General features: G+C 42.6%; 1 protein-coding gene across 4 annotated transcripts in view; it reads right to left on the bottom strand.

Moving 5' to 3' along the window:
- Nucleotides 1–254: 254 nt before the first annotated feature.
- The window catches only part of LOC137425562 (uncharacterized), a 54,072-nt gene continuing 37,916 nt past the window's right edge, over nt 255–16,410 (bottom strand). For 3 of the 4 annotated variants that reach the window (XM_068114115.2, XM_078776799.1, XM_078776800.1), the window contains exons 4-5: nt 10,444–10,505; nt 255–8,533 (exon numbers count right to left, since the gene is read on the bottom strand). In XM_068114115.2, the coding sequence (XP_067970216.2) occupies nt 3,152–8,533; nt 10,444–10,505 (5,444 nt within the window). In that variant the 3' untranslated portion in view covers nt 255–3,151. The remainder of the gene's footprint in view (nt 8,534–10,443; nt 10,506–16,410) is intronic. The other variant, XM_078776801.1, reaches the window with a different exon arrangement.

Below are 16,410 nucleotides of genomic sequence, written 5' to 3'. Positions count from 1 at the left end.
CCTCCCGGGCTTCAAGAAAGCAGTACACCACCATCATGTCATCCCCCATCCCTACCTGCAATCTTTCCTAACCCCATTATAACCCGACCTAACCAAACCTTACTTGCAAGTTACTGAGTTTCCACCAATCTTCTCTCTCTTTCTCCTCCTGTCTCTCTGTCACTGTTTGTCCTTTCCCTTGATTGTTATGTCCAACTGTGGCCCCACTGTCATTGCATTGAATTTTTATCCTCTCACAAGAATGGATCTTGTACTTCAGTTTTAAAAATCTTTATTAATAGATTTGCATCTATCATAGCTAGGAAATTTGCATTGTGATGGAAATAAATGTAGAAGGAAGTAGAGGACGGGGAAGACCGAGAAAGACTTGGCTAAAGATGGTGGAAGAAGACATGCGGACAAGGGGGTTAACAAGGAGAGATGCAGAAAATAGGGGAAAATGGAGTAGATTGTCATGGGGACCGCAAGGCTAACCCCCGCTCTAGCAGGGAAAATGGCCTTAAAATGCATGTTGTTGTGTTGTATAGCTAGGCATCCAGAAACCAATACATTTCTCCAACTTTGCTGCAATATTAATCATTTCAACTCAAAATACGACTTATTATTTGAGGCCTCGTTTGGAAAATTAATGAAATCAAAGTTTGCGAAGAAAAAGACGCATTCGATATGCAAATACACACATGGTATTAAGAAATTGCACAGTCAGGAGTTAACGCCTTGGTACTGTCAATCAGACGCTATTCCAGGCTGAGCCATGACCTTTTAATCCTCGAGCAGCAACCAGAGACAGTGGATTTTAGCAACAAGTGGCGCAGCAGTGAATGCTGAGGATATCTACATCCGGGGGTTTTAAAAACTCAGCATTCACATCCACACACAAAAAGTAGCAAACAGCAGCAAAAAGTACGTGTTGTGGTGACTTTTATTTGGTTGTGAACTCAGTAACACAACTGAGTCTTTGGCTGGCAAAGCGAGACGGCAATGAGGGTGAGGTGCATGCTACTGAACACAAGGTCAGTACCGATGATAGGAAAGACAGGGCCTATGAAATGGCAGTCACATTGCTCTAATTAACAAAGGTTCCAAGGGACGTGCATTTTCCACAACGTGTCGGATCCAATTCCAATGGCCCGAGAGAGCATTTCCCGTTTAGCCGAGCCTGTGTGGCCCTGCTTTGGAATAGGGTAACTATTCAAAGTAGGCCGAATTGACCAAATATTGATAAACCTTGTTAGCGAGGAGTCAAAAATAACCCAATAATTCCATAGGCCGAATAGAAAACCAGTGTAAACCAGACAAAGAGGGGCAAGTTGGCGTTCATTTTAGAACAACTTGAAATTAAAATGGGAAAGAAAAAACAAATTCTGACAGTTATACTCTGTATGCATATATTAAAAACTTGCTTTAATGCATCATGAATCCAACGATGTTATACATACGGCTGGTGCAAAACAAAAAATTCCGACAGTTTTGTTGGCAGTTTTTGCGTTCGAACAAAAGTTTGACTCGCCAATTGGTGTGTTCTGGATTTTGGGGCACTCTGGGTAGTATGCTTTTGGGCAACCAGCAATTCAAACCATCCAAATTGTACCATTCCAAAATAATAATTGTACACGATGTCCCATAAGTTTAAGATGCTTCCGACCTTTTTTTGTTTTTCATCCTATGATTAAGACTGGCATCAGCAGAAAGAGAAACTCAAAAAGACTTCTCGCACATGCACAATGTGTCAATCAGGGCAGTCAGGATGGCCTAAAGTTATGCCTATTCACCTCGAAGCTGTCTCGCCTGCGCTCGAATCCCAACCTACCTATAAACTATCATCACGGTGTATCACAGGCAGGTGATTCATCAAGGTGTGTGCCGTTCATTGGATGGACACGTTAAGCGAGCATGTCTGCCAGTAAATATTCCATGGTGTCCTTCATGAAGAGTAGGCGAGCCATCGCCGGCAAATGAATAAATTACCAATTCCTGCCCTAACCAGCAGAGGGCATTGCATGTGCCGGGGCCCTCAGCCAATGATGCTCCCCGAAATCATGGACTGCATACAAAAGAAGAAGAAGAATGTGTCAACCCTCCATTTGATTCATTTGTACAAATTTGAATTCCAAATTCTGCTGTGCAATGCCGCAGGACTTGTTGTGAAACATTTCAAAACAGCTTCTCGAATTTATACCTTCAAATCTTCCAAAGATTGAGGTCTGTTTCGGAATACTCTTGCATTGACGTAGCCCCACAAGAAAAAGTCCAATGAAGCCAGATCCGATGATCTTGGGGGCAGGTGTTTGATGCATCCTCCTCATAGGGATATTAGACGTCTAGGAAACTTTGTGTCCAACCATTCCACGATGGCACAATTGGTGTGGGACGAAGAAACATCTCACCGAAAACAATGGGGATTTGATGTTGCCCTCTCCTATTTGCAGTTCTCTCTTATAAAAACAAAAAGGTCATAAGCATTTTAAACCTTTTATGGAATACCTTGGATTAGCCAAACTCATTCACCAATTGAAGCACATGATAAACTCGAGCAAACGTTCACCTGAAAGACAGCGGTCAGTTGATATCGATATACAACAAAGTCTAACCTGAAAAACTACCCCAACATCCTACTTGCTCTGTGTGCTTTGTGAATATAAACACCAACCCTCCAAACTACTAAACCAGCGTGTAAACCCTCGGACGACAGAATGCGGCATTTTTGAGCATCGTCCGTGATGCTCCGTGGAATCGCAATCTCCATCAAATCCCTAACTTGTGCGGCAAGTATCGTCACTGCAAATCCACAATTTTCATTGAAAAATAATTTTCTTTCACATTTCATCGCTTCAACAACAAAAAAAATCTCACAGAACCCTCCACTTTACAACCCAACGTGCTATCAAACGCACAGACACGTAAATAAAGAACCCCCCGATCCTCCCCAGCTTTGCATTAGTGTGTCAAGTAAACAGGTTTTTATTTCAAAATAAATTCCTCTAGTGTTCCACTCAAGAAACGTTGCATAAGTTAGTGAAGCGATGCGGCATCAAAAACAAACTGTAGGCACACTTCAGGCAAAAACTTTATGGAACTCTCACCCGAACCTCCTTTCCCCACCACACGCTTAAATTCATTTTCACATTAATCTTTAAAAACATTATTGCACTCAAATTAACCATAAGATAAATAGAGAAACGGCAAAGAGCACACAGCACACTGTAAGATCGTAGCGACTCAGGACAGCAAGGAAGATGAGGAAGAGGAGGAAGACGGACGCACTGTGAACTGCTTGTCGAAGTCGAATTCGAATTGGTGGAAGATCGACAGGTACGGTATGGTCTTCATAGAACTTTACTTCTCTTTCTGACTGGTGTTGGTCAACCTGCATTTTTGGCAAATTCTTCTCTTCGCCATGCTGTGTCTCGAGTCCCGTTGCCTCACACTTGCTCTCGGCATTTTCCATTTCTTTTGGTGAGGCTTTTGGAACACTCCTCTCAAGACCTTCATCCACGTGCCTCCACTGCTCTTCGCCAACATTCTCACCTTTGTACTTTAATCTCTGACTTGTGGGCAAATGGTCAAGCCCACCTTCATCCAAAGGTGGCTCCTCATTGGCCATGGCTTTGTGAATATCTGTTGGCCTGCTGTGCAGATCAATTCCTCTATAACAACTTTCATCTTCAACTACATCAGAAACAATTATGTTGTGGTCTTCTATTTGTTCCTCTATCTTTGACCTCTCTACAACTCTTTTCTCATCTCCTACCTTATCCTCACTCTTATTTATGTCATGTATCGTTTGTTCTTTCAAAATTGGCTGTTCAACAGAAGGCAACCTCTCGTGACATTTTATTTCTACCTCGTTAAAAAGTTCACCAAGGTCTTTGTGTTCCTCCAACACGTTTCCTTGTGCTTTCTGTTCCATCGAATAGTCGTGTACTTCAGCACATGCTTGCCATTTTGGAGTTGAGGTTAGGCATTCCTCTTGAATAAGAGCGATTTCTTGTACAGGATCCCAGACGGTCTTCATTTGCTGTTCATTTCCAAGAAAGCTCTTCGCAGGCTCTTCGGTAGCTTCTCCCACTGAAACTTTTTCGAGAGATGCTTTCAAAGGACCCTCTCCTGCTTGTCCAATTACCTCAGTTTCTTCACAAGCTACAGTCGATTCCTGCAAGTTATTTTTTGCTGCTTCGAGAGGAACTTCAGCATGCAAAGAAACTGGAGCCTTTGCATCCTCCATTATTGGTTCCCACGACTTGTCGTTCCATGGCATCCTGTCGACTTCATTTTCTAGGGGCGGATACATAAGGCTGTCGGAAACATACATCGTTTCTGCCCACACTGGACCCTGCAAATAATCATGTTCCTCACTAACTCGAGGAGCATTTGTACTATCTTCTACTAGTTCCTGATAATCTAAACTAAAGTGCCTTTCCGATTCTTCACTTTCTTTGTGAATTTCTGGTTCATAAGGAGAAAGGGAAACTTGGAGGGAGAGCTCAAGCATACCTTCTGGAACAATGGGCTCTCTGTCTTCAAAACGTTTCTTTTCTTGTGTGCCTTTCTGAACTATTGGTTTGGATTCAAAATATTTTTCACATGAAGGCATCTCCAACTCAGCATTACCTTCAGCAAGAAGACTTCCATATTCTTCCTCTAACTGCTGAACTGACATGGGCTTCCAGTCCTTATCCAAGACTGCAGAGTCCATGACCTGAGGTGAAGGCATTTCTATTTTTGATTCCTCTTCGGTCTGAAAAGTGTCAATCTTTGAGACATACAGCTCTGTCTCGACATCAAATGGCTCAGGTCTGTTGAAAGCCAATTGCTCATGAGTCGTTATCAAGGATGCAGTTTCTGTCTGATTGGACAGTAGATCTTTCACATCTTCAGTTTTATGGATAGTTTTTGGCTCCTCAGTTAGAAAGGGCACATTTCTTTTTGTTTCCACATACACAGGAACATCATCTACCTTCAACGTCTCCTCTTTCTCCATGATCAACTCTTCAGAATATAATCTTTGACCATCAGCGACATTCATAATCTCCTGCTGTATTTCATCTTCAACATCTCCACAACTCGCAACTTCAATTATTTTCCGCGGAGTGTCACTTTCTTTGTGAATTTCTGGTTCATAAGGAGAAAGGGAAACTTGGAGGGAGAGCTCAAGCATACCTTCTGGAACAATGGGCTCTCTGTCTTCAAAACGTTTCTTTTCTTGTGTGCCTTTCTGAACTATTGGTTTAGATTCAAAATATTTTTCACATGAAGGCATCTCCAACTCAGCATTATCTTCAGCAAGAAGGCTTCCATATTCTTCCTCTAACTGCTGAACTGACATGGGCTTCCAGTCCTTATCCAAGACTGCAGAGTCCATGACCTGAGGTGAAGGCATTTCTATTTTTGATTCCTCTTCGGTCTGAAAAGTGTCAATCTTTGAGACATACCGCTCTGTCTCGACATCAAATGGCTCAGGTCTGTTGAAATCCAATTGCTCATGAGTCGTTATCAAGAACGCAGTTTTTGTCTGCTTGGACAGTAGATCTTTCACATCTTCAGTTTTATGGATAGTTTTTGGCTCCTCAGTTAGAAAGGGCACATTTCTTTTTGTTTCCACATACACAGGAACATCATCTACCTTCAACGTCTCCTCTTTCTCCATGGTCAACTCTTCAGAATATAATCTTTGATCATCAGCGACATTCATAATCTCCTGCTGTATTTCATCTTCAACATCTCCACAACTCGCAACTTCAATTATTTTCCGCGGAGTGTCACTTTCTTTGTGAATTTCTGGTTCATAAGGAGAAAGGGAAACTTGGAGGGAGAGCTCAAGCATACCTTCTGGAACAATGGGCTCTCTCTCTTCAAAACGTTTCTTTTCTTGTGTGCCTTTCTGAACTATTGGTTTGGATTCAAAATATTTTTCACATGAAGGCATCTCCAACTCAGCATTATCTTCAGCAAGAAGACTTCCATATTCTTCCTCTAACTGCTGAACTGACATGGGCTTCCAGTCCTTATCCAAGACTGCAGAGTCCATGACCTGAGGTGAAGGCATTTCTATTTTTGATTCCTCTTCGGTCTGAAAAGTGTCAATCTTTGAGACATACAGCTCTGTCTCGACATCAAATGGCTCAGGTCTGTTGAAAGCCAATTGCTCATGAGTCGTTATCAAGGATGCAGTTTCTGTCTGATTGGACAGTAGATCTTTCACATCTTCAGTTTTATGGATAGTTTTTGGCTCCTCAGTTAGAAAGGGCACATTTCTTTTTGTTTCCACATACACAGGAACATCATCTACCTTCAACGTCTCCTCTTTCTCCATGATCAACTCTTCAGAATATAATCTTTGACCATCAGCGACATTCATAATCTCCTGCTGTATTTCATCTTCAACATCTCCACAACTCGCAACTTCAATTATTTTCCGCGGAGTGTCACTTTCTTTGTGAATTTCTGGTTCATAAGGAGAAAGGGAAACTTGGAGGGAGAGCTCAAGCATACCTTCTGGAACAATGGGCTCTCTGTCTTCAAAACGTTTCTTTTCTTGTGTGCCTTTCTGAACTATTGGTTTAGATTCAAAATATTTTTCACATGAAGGCATCTCCAACTCAGCATTATCTTCAGCAAGAAGGCTTCCATATTCTTCCTCTAACTGCTGAACTGACATGGGCTTCCAGTCCTTATCCAAGACTGCAGAGTCCATGACCTGAGGTGAAGGCATTTCTATTTTTGATTCCTCTTCGGTCTGAAAAGTGTCAATCTTTGAGACATACCGCTCTGTCTCGACATCAAATGGCTCAGGTCTGTTGAAATCCAATTGCTCATGAGTCGTTATCAAGAACGCAGTTTTTGTCTGCTTGGACAGTAGATCTTTCACATCTTCAGTTTTATGGATAGTTTTTGGCTCCTCAGTTAGAAAGGGCACATTTCTTTTTGTTTCCACATACACAGGAACATCATCTACCTTCAACGTCTCCTCTTTCTCCATGGTCAACTCTTCAGAATATAATCTTTGATCATCAGCGACATTCATAATCTCCTGCTGTATTTCATCTTCAACATCTCCACAACTCGCAACTTCAATTATTTTCCGCGGAGGTGATCTGAAAAGTCTGTTGGAAACATTATCTTCGACATCAAAAGTTTGCAATTTTACTTCTGTGGTCACCAACTGTTTCTGGGAACTCTCAGAGTTATCAGAAGGAATAACTCCAGATCCTGGAGATTCCATGGAGGAGATCGATATCAAACTCGGCTCATGGTCAAACTCATGCTTCTGAGGCCACATATCTATTTCCCTTTGTATTACCACTTCCTCAACTGGTGGTTGCAAAGACTTCACAAAATCTTCATGCTCTTCCGGGGCACTAATGGTTTCTTCCTTACTGTCCATAACTTTTTCTACTGACAAAAGACCTTCCACCCCATGTTCAACTGCATTCAATTCAAGCGAAATAGGGATGTTTTGCTCACAAGTAATGTGCTCTATAGGCCTCTCTACATCAGCGGAGCATAACGACAATGGAAAATCTTCATCTAGAGATGTTTGCACGATTCCTTCAATGTAGTAATCTTGACCTTCCCTATCTCTTGTTCCAACTTCAACATCAGCCTCATCAAAAACTTTTGCAGGGCTATATTCATCAAGTTCTTTACCAAAAGCTTCACTCATTATGACAGGATTTATTGGAAGCCTTGCATGCCTTTCAGCTTCCATGAAAAGCACAAACTCTTCCTCAGATGGTTTCTCTTCTATGAGTAATGTCTCCAGGTATGCATCAATATTATTCTCTCCAATAGTTGTATTCACAAGAGCCTCAGAACCCTGCAGAGGTTCAACTGGAGTGAAGCCAAGTTGCTCTCTGCATGCCTTAACTGAAAGACTTGCTATTTCAGAGTCATGGGTCAGTTCTGGTTCCATTTGCTTCTCTTGCTCAGCACTCTCAACTTCCTCAACCAAAACTTGATGAAAACCTGTAAGGTTGGCATCACCTCTACTCTCTACCTTGTCCAGCAGCTCAACATCCTGTGGAACTTCCTCAGAGACAATGGGGCTATGACAAATGGCAATATTATCCAAATCATCGGTGTTTGGCTGATCATCAATTCCTTCCAAAACCTCAAAGGGTTGACGTATTGGAACCAGCTCTGTAACTTCATTTTCAACTGTCTGCAAAATGGTCACTGGGATCACGTTTTCAACCACCGGTGGCTCTATTGATGCAAACTCGACTTCGTCATGTGGGCGGGTCAGATTAGAACTCAATACTTTTACATCTTTGCTTTGTGAATCATAATCACTTTCTGGATGAAGAGCCGAGAACATGACTTTTTCTGCAGCATCTTTATGTTTCTTGTAGTCCACAAGACGCCGCTTTCTCAAGAACGGGACACGGCTCTCTGGGCTTGTATTAGAGGAGCCGTCTTGTTCGGGCCCATCTTTCCCGTGCTTTATTTTCTCAGCATTGACCACCTCGTTCTTGTAATCAACATAAATATCATTTCCAGATGGGCTGATAACTGTAAGGTGCGGTACGTTGTCCTGCGAACAAAAAAGTTTTCCAGAGTCAACACAATTTAACTAAAATGACAAAGTATTGTTATTCCAAAAAAATTATTTGTTAGCCTTCTCAGTATTCACCATTCATTTATAACCCTTCTAAAAATATACTCAAAGCAGGTGCGCAGTCAGCAGCCTAAAGTCAATTTTTATGACAGGTAAAATTGAGAGCATCGTTAAATTTGGTATGCTTGCAAGTTAATGGACCAATCTCAGTTAAATCTGATCCTGTCAGTGATAAAAATAAAAGCTTTTAAATTCAATATCAACACGGGATGCTATTTCTCAAGTGTGGTGTCTTTATAATATGGATAGGGAAAGCTGGCTGTCCGAGCTGTTATTAGGTTGTAGTAGATGTTGAAGATCTCATGGCATTCTTTGAAAAGAATAGGCCATTGTGTGTTCATACATTGTACCAATTCCCAGTTTGAGGTTACCTTTATATAATTATTATTATATATGGCACTACCTGCAGTAGGTGGAATTGTTAGGGTATGGATATAGCACAGACATGTTTATGTCTGTAACAGACATATGCACAAACATGATATAGCACACAGCTTCACTAAGACAGATATGATGGTTGCTGGTCGATAGGTCACCAACACTGACACAGAACCCTTGCAAGTGGGGAATGAGGAGATGAAGTGTGTACAGGAGTTCCCCTACTTTCAGTCACTGATTGCTTCATCTGGGAGAGTGGATGTGGACATTGAACAGAGGGTCGCGCAAGCTTCCAGATCTCTTTGGGCTGTGAGGCATTTGGGGCCTGTCTAACCACCAAAACAATGAAAGCGTCTCGATTACAAGACGTGTGTACTCTAGGCACAGTTGTATGGCGCAGAGTGCCGGACACCATTGTGAGCAATCTCAGGAAGCTAGATGCAACACGGCAATGCTCGGCATCTTTTATGACAACATTGGACCGTGCACTTTATGTCACATGCATTGAGAGAGCTATGAGGGTTCCAGAACCAGTTATCCAAGAAGATTACGAGATGCAGACTAGTGTAGCTGGGTAATGTTGCCAGATGCTAGACAATCTCATTCCCAAAAGGAAACTTTGATCGTCTTTCACAGCCTTACCCCCTAGTGGACCTTGGAAAAGATGGAGGGACCGGATTCAAAGGAATTTGAAAGCTGTACAAGCTTCAGAAGATAGTTGGTAGAAAGAAACTACTACATCGAGGGCATGCTGACATGCTATCCATCTGAAGGGTATGGAGGAAGAAGTTATGAACCAAGCAGAGCAACAGACTGATATCCATGGCCATAAAACAAAATCTAGTGTACACCAAGGTATTTTGGAGAGATGGGGATAAGAAATGGCATAAATGTATCGACGAAGGACAGATACCAATAAGTGAGCAAAAAGGTGCAGTGTCGGATATGTAAGTAGTGGCTTTGCAGCCAGGGTGGCCTTGCTGTACACAGGTGCCATGTAGCAGAGGATGAAGCGTCAATAAACTAGCCCCTATTTGGGTGACCATATTACTGCAGCAAATAAACAGGACAGGTGTGTGTGTGTGTGTGTGTGTGTATATGTGTGCGTCAGCTCTTCCATGTGGCTTAGAAACTGTAGAGAGGGAAGGATAAATCGAGGTGCCAAGTTTCAGGGACACAAGGTGCCCTTGAAAGTACAAGACTGTTAATTGTATCATTTGGAAACAGACAGGAGTTTCATGCAAGGGGAATACAAAATATCATTACATGTGCACGTTCAGCATAATGAGGCAGAAATGCAGCAATAAACAAATCTTAGGCAAGTGCAAATAAACAAATTAAAATTGCAATAGAATAAAGAGTTTTTTGCTTTGAAATATTGCTGCAGTCAAACATAGATTCCAACTCTCATTGTGTCATCAAATGTAGTGGAAAGCAGAGATTCTTACCTTAAGAACTGAAGCGCATTCATTCACTTGCAGTGTGGGGAGATGTCCCGCGGTGTAATTATCTGATGAACATGGCAACATAACAGACAAGGAATGCAGTCAAACCAAGCTTCGTCCAGATAAACAAAAAGGCTTTCTTGTATCCAAGCACTCGTTAGCAAATATTATCATTGAACAATGGACTTCACAAAAGCAAAGGCATCTTGACTCGATTCCTAATGGAACCATAAATTCAATTCAAACACGAACTAGAAAGCATCTGAAAATGCAAAGCCCATCCGCGTCAGTTTGTATTCAGATGTCTTCTTCTTTTCTTCTTCCATATGCTCAAAATAACAAAAACAGTTTAAAAAAATATATACAAAATGAAAATTGATCATTTTATGCAGCCTTGACCTTTGACCTTTTGATCTAAAAAAAGAATCAGCTTCTAGCTTTTGATTGGTGAACCAATTCAGTTACCCAATATGCAAGTTCTTCAAATTTCAGGTCAATCAGGTGAAACTTGATGATTTTATGCAACCTTGACCTTTGACCTAAAAAGAAAAAACACAATCGACGCCTACCTTTTGATTAGCGAACCAACTCAGTGACCCTATATGCAAATTCTTTAGATTTCAGGTCAATCGGGTGAAAATTGGCGTTTTTACACAACCTTGACCATTGACCTTTTGATCTAAAAACAACAACAATCAGCTTATAGCTTTTCAGTGACCCAGTATGTAAATTGGTAAAATTTTAGATCAATTGGATGAAAATTAATGATTGTGTGACGCTGACCTTTTGACATTTGACCTTTTGACAAAATTATTATTTTGCCTTCTCCGTATTGTCATAATAAAGCTTTGTTGAAAATTTGATGACAAAACTCAAATGGTTACAGCACGGACACATGCACACGCACACGCACACAACCCAGTCTCTTGCTGTGCAGGGGACAGGCTAATTATATTCCTGATTTTTCATTGTAGAATTCTAAGAATTATATTCATATTATACATTGTAAAATTATATTCCTGATTTTTCATTGTCGAAAATTCTCCAGTTTTGTAGAATTCTAAGACACCCATGTCACTTACATGCACATAATTAATAGCAGGCTTTCAGGATGGCTGAGATTTACACACACTCGCCTCTAAGCTGTCTAGCCTGGGTTCGAATATCGACCCAGCTATAAACTGTCATCCTGGAGTTTCATATGCAGCGAGAGGTGTCAATGTGTGTGCTATATCCGTTTTAAATGCGGAGCGTCTAGTCAGGGCCCTTAGGGATATTTTGGTTCAAATTCTTCCAAAAGCATCAAATTTGGCGCAGATGTTGCCCATGCCATACTCTTTCGATTTTTGACGGGCGCCAAGGGCGGTATGATCCGGGGACCATACCGGTCCATCCTGCCATGTCACCTGACCTATGACGTCATAATTAGGATATGCATCCAATCACATGGCGTACTATAAGTGGTCAAACTTCAAAATGAATCGATCGAAAAATGAAGGCAGGGATCCATTTTTAAGGTTTTCATAAAATCCAATATGGCCGCCAGGTCACATGACCTATGACGTCATATTTATGGCATGTATACAATCATGTATACATGAACCCGGATCATGATCGCACAAAAATTAAACACAAGGATATGGCATACAGTTCATAAAACATCAAAATCCGTACCTTTGTAATTAGACTGATGAACTGCATATGCCTGAAAATTAGGAAATAGACATGTAAATATTTCCTCTAATCGTCAAAAATAAGGTCAGAGTTCGATTACCCAACCCAGAAACATGAAATGGTGAACCTCGCGTAAATCTTGACAAAAACTCAAAAACCGACATGTTTGACTCAAAAATGTCCTTTAAGATGACCTTGAGGGTTGACCTTGACCTCGAATCATCAAAATAACATCATGATTGGATTCCTCGACCTCGAAAACCCCTGAAAAGTGGTATCATACATGATTCCAACCCTTTTGGTTATTTAACTGATTTTCCTCTAATCCGGGTGGCGGCCATTTAGTATTTCGCCAATATGGGGCCCCCGGGGGGGGGGGCACAGTCTTCGCGCCCGTCAAAAGTCGAAAGAGTATGGCATGGGCAACATCTGGGCCAAATTTGGTGCTTTTGGAAGAATTTGAACCAAACGGCCCCAAAATATCCCTAAGGGCCCTGACTAGTCAAGCAAGGCAGCAGCCGGGTGCCCCGTCTGCCGGAATTAGTCAGTGGACCGTTAAAGATCCTGCGGTGTCGTCCGCAAAGAGTAGGCGAGTGTATTCGCCGGCACCCTCAACAGATTCCAAATTCCTGCCAACATCAGCGGCACAGCCGTGCTCCCAGCAAATGTACAAATCAGCAGCTGCAGGCAGCACACAAAATGATGAGCCCCCACCCTCTCCACAATGTTTTTGGGAAACTTCTGGAAGTGCAACATTTGCTTTAATAATTTTTTACTCATCTATAATAATAAAATGGCAGTGTGTGTGTGTGTGTGTGTGTGTGTGTGTGTGTGTGTGTGTGTGTGTGTGTGTGTGTGTGTGTGTGTGTGTGTGTGTGTGTGTGTGTGTGTGTGTGTGTGTCCATCTCCTCCATAACTCCAAAACCATGAAACCGAGCAGCCCCAAACTTTGCAAGCATACTTCTCGACCTCCAAGGGATTGTATGAATGAAAACTGGGTGTTTGTGTATGTTTTTGAAGATCATTTATACCAACAGGCTTACTTTTGGTCAGCCTCCACTCAGGTTGCTCAGCTTGGAATGATAATTTCACCATTTTGTCTGCTCAACTCAAGTGTGCCTTGCCTCAAACCAGGTTGGTAACTGTACAAGAAATCTTCATATCTACGAATGGTAATTATAGCTGATCTTCATACCTACCAATTGCTGTATTCCTGTATACAACGCAATGCTTATAAACGCCAGTGTTTGTGTCTTTATCTAATTTCGCATTTTACCATACATTACGGAGAAACAATCTGCTTCTAATAATTCTTCTTCTTCTTCTTAAATTCACCCTCACATGCCTGTGGTACGATTTGCGGTTCCTCAAACGTTGCCTCACCTGCTAAAAATGTTGTGCCATTTTATTTTCTCCCTCGCAACAAATTAACCAGCAGGATCACATGAAGGCTTTCACAGCCGAGCCTGGGTACACTGTGGGGAAATCTCCGAGTTATGAAGGCAAAATAATTGAGAGGAATACAATGATTAAAGCAGCGATGGGACGAGTAAACTCCAAGCGCTCATGATCCAAAATCCTGATCTTCATAAGTATGAATCGCTAATCCTTTGCCAAGCCAGCTGTTTCGTTGGAGAGCTTGCTTGAGTGCTTGAGCTACTTGTTGAGTGCTCTACAATCTTATTGGTAACTAGCAGGGTTAGCCGGCATTGCTCAGGGGTTGGAGGGAGTGTGGAGGAAGGGGGTAGCAAGGGGGGGGGGGGAGTGGGAATGAGAGTGGGAGGAAAAGAGAGCCAGTGAGGTGCTGGGGAGGGGGGAGGTGTAGAAGGGTTTATTTAAAATGGTGAGTTGAGGCAATGCCAGTTTACAGATGTAATGGGTGGTTGGGGTCTAAAGGGTCTTCAAAGTCTTAAGGGTCTTCTGGGTGTTAAGGATCTTTAAAGCCTTAAAGAGTATTCAGGATCTTAAGGGTCATATGGGACTTCAAGGGTCTTGGGGATCTTTAGGGTCTTTGGGATCCAAAGTGTCTTTGGGGTATTCGGGGTTTTAAAGGGTTTTAATGGGTTTTTTTTTTTTTGGTTTTTTTTTTTTTTGTATACTGAATCGAGGCTCGTGAAAGAGCTAACATTTATTTCACAAACAAATCAACCAGACAAACAAAATATACAAAATTTACAAAATTTTATACAAAAACAAAATATACAAAAATATACAAAACAAACAAAATATACAAATATACAACAAATATACAAAATATACAAAAACAAATCAACAAATATACAAAAATATACAAAAAGAGGGAGCGGAAGACAAGATGGGGAGAGAAGGGGAAGCACACAACCACAACATTTGAGAGCAGGGAGAAGTGTGGGAGGGAGAGGGCTTGGGGGCAGGAGGCATGGGAGGGGGAGGGGGGGGGGAGACGTATAAAACACAAGGGGACCGAAATTAGCGGGGGTAGAAAAGATCAAGGTTTTGGATGGGGGAGGATAAGAGATGGTGGTGAACAGCTGTTTTAAAGACCTGGAGGGTGGGATTGAAGAGAGTGAGGGAGTTTGTTCCAGAGGCGGGAGAAAAGAGGATTGAAGGAGTGAAAGTGAGCAGAAAGTCTTGATTTTGGCAGTTTAACCATAAGAGGGTTGCAGGCAGATCTTGTGCGACCTGTAGGAATATTTGGGGGACAGAGCCCAGAGAGGGCTGGGGGGGCAAGGCCAGAGAGGAGTCGGTAGAAGACGGAAAGACCACCAACCTGCCTGCGGTGAGTGAGTGAAAGGCCCTTGGAGTTAGCTTCATCGCGGGAGATTCCAATGATTCTGAACACTTTGGTTTCAACAACGTGAAGACGGGCTAGGTGTGAGGCAGGAGCACCAGACCAGAGGGGAGAGCAGTATTCCATAGAGCTGCAGATGAAAGCCTTGTATGTGGTGAGGAGCTCAGGTGTGCCAAGGAAGGACTTCGCACGACGGAGGATGCCCAGTCGGCGACTGGCTTTGGAGGCCAGATTTGAAATGTGGTTTTCCCAGGAAAGATCATGGCAAATAGTGAGACCCAAAAGCTTGAGTGACAGAACTTCTTGGAGAGGATTATTCAGAAAGTGGATGGGAGGGTTTTCCAGTCGGTCTTTTCAGAGAGACATCGTAAGAGTGTGAGATTTATCAGGATTGAAAGACATGTTCCATTTGTTTGCCCAGTCTGTGATTTTGTCCAGGTCTGCAGAGAGTGAGGAGGCTGCAGACTGCCGATCTGAGGGATGAGGAATGGAGCGACAGAGTAGAGTCGTCAGCAAAGAGATAGAGAGGATTTTCAAGAGAGTCAGAGAGATCATTGATGAAGACCAGAAAAAGCACAGGGCCCAGAACACTACCTTGGGGAACTCCAGCCTGAACAGGAAGAGGAGATGAGAGAAACCCATTCAGGGCCACACGTTGACTATGACCAGAGAAGAAGTCCACCAGCCATGCGTGGAGATTTCCATGGATACCAAAGGAGGAGAGTTTGGTGAGCAGAGCAGGGTGCCAGACCGTATCGAAGGCACGTGAAATGTCAAGGGAGACAGCTCTAATTTCCTGTTTGGCGTTGAGGACCTCCATCCATTGTTGAGAAAGCAGAAGCAGCATGTCCAGAGTAGAGTGACCAGGTCTGAAACCAAATTGATGCTCAGAGATCAAGCCATTGGAGAAGAGGAAAGATTTCATATCTGAAGCAATGATAGATTCCATGACTTTGCTGATAATTGGGAGAAGGCTGATTGGTCTGTAGTTGCTGGGATCTGTTTTTGCACCTTTTTTCGGTGATGTTGGCTGATTTCCAAGCAGATGGCAGATGACCTTGAGCAAAAGAGAGGGTGAAGAGAACAGAAAGAGGGAGTGAAAGAGCGGAAGAACATGATTTTAGGACCCGTGGGCTGATGCCATCAGGACCAGTTGCAGAATCAGAGTCGAGGGTTGACAGAAACTTTTCCACCTTGTCAGGAGGAAAGGACACAGAGTCCAGGAGCAGCTGGGTACGACTGGGTACGGTGGGTACAGAGAGGGATGGGTTTGGGACACAAGATTTAGAGGCAAACACAGAGTTGAGGCATTCAGCTTTTTCACGTGCGGAGTCAGCCGTTAAGCCGTTTGAGGTGAGGGAGGGGATGGAGGGGGAACAAACACCAGAAACTGATTTGACCAGACGCCACCAGGATTTGGAAGAGGGAGACAGATAAGAGAGTTCGGTCTTGAGAACGGTGAGATATTGTTTCCTGGCTCTCCTGAGGGTGGACACAAACATGTGTTATGGGTCATTTGGGTCTTA

This window comes from Myxine glutinosa, chromosome 4 (assembly GCF_964187855.1).
Source record: "Myxine glutinosa chromosome 4, kmMyxGlut1.1, whole genome shotgun sequence".
NCBI lineage: Eukaryota > Metazoa > Chordata > Myxini > Myxiniformes > Myxinidae > Myxine > Myxine glutinosa.
This window is presented reverse-complemented; position numbering and strand designations above follow the sequence as displayed.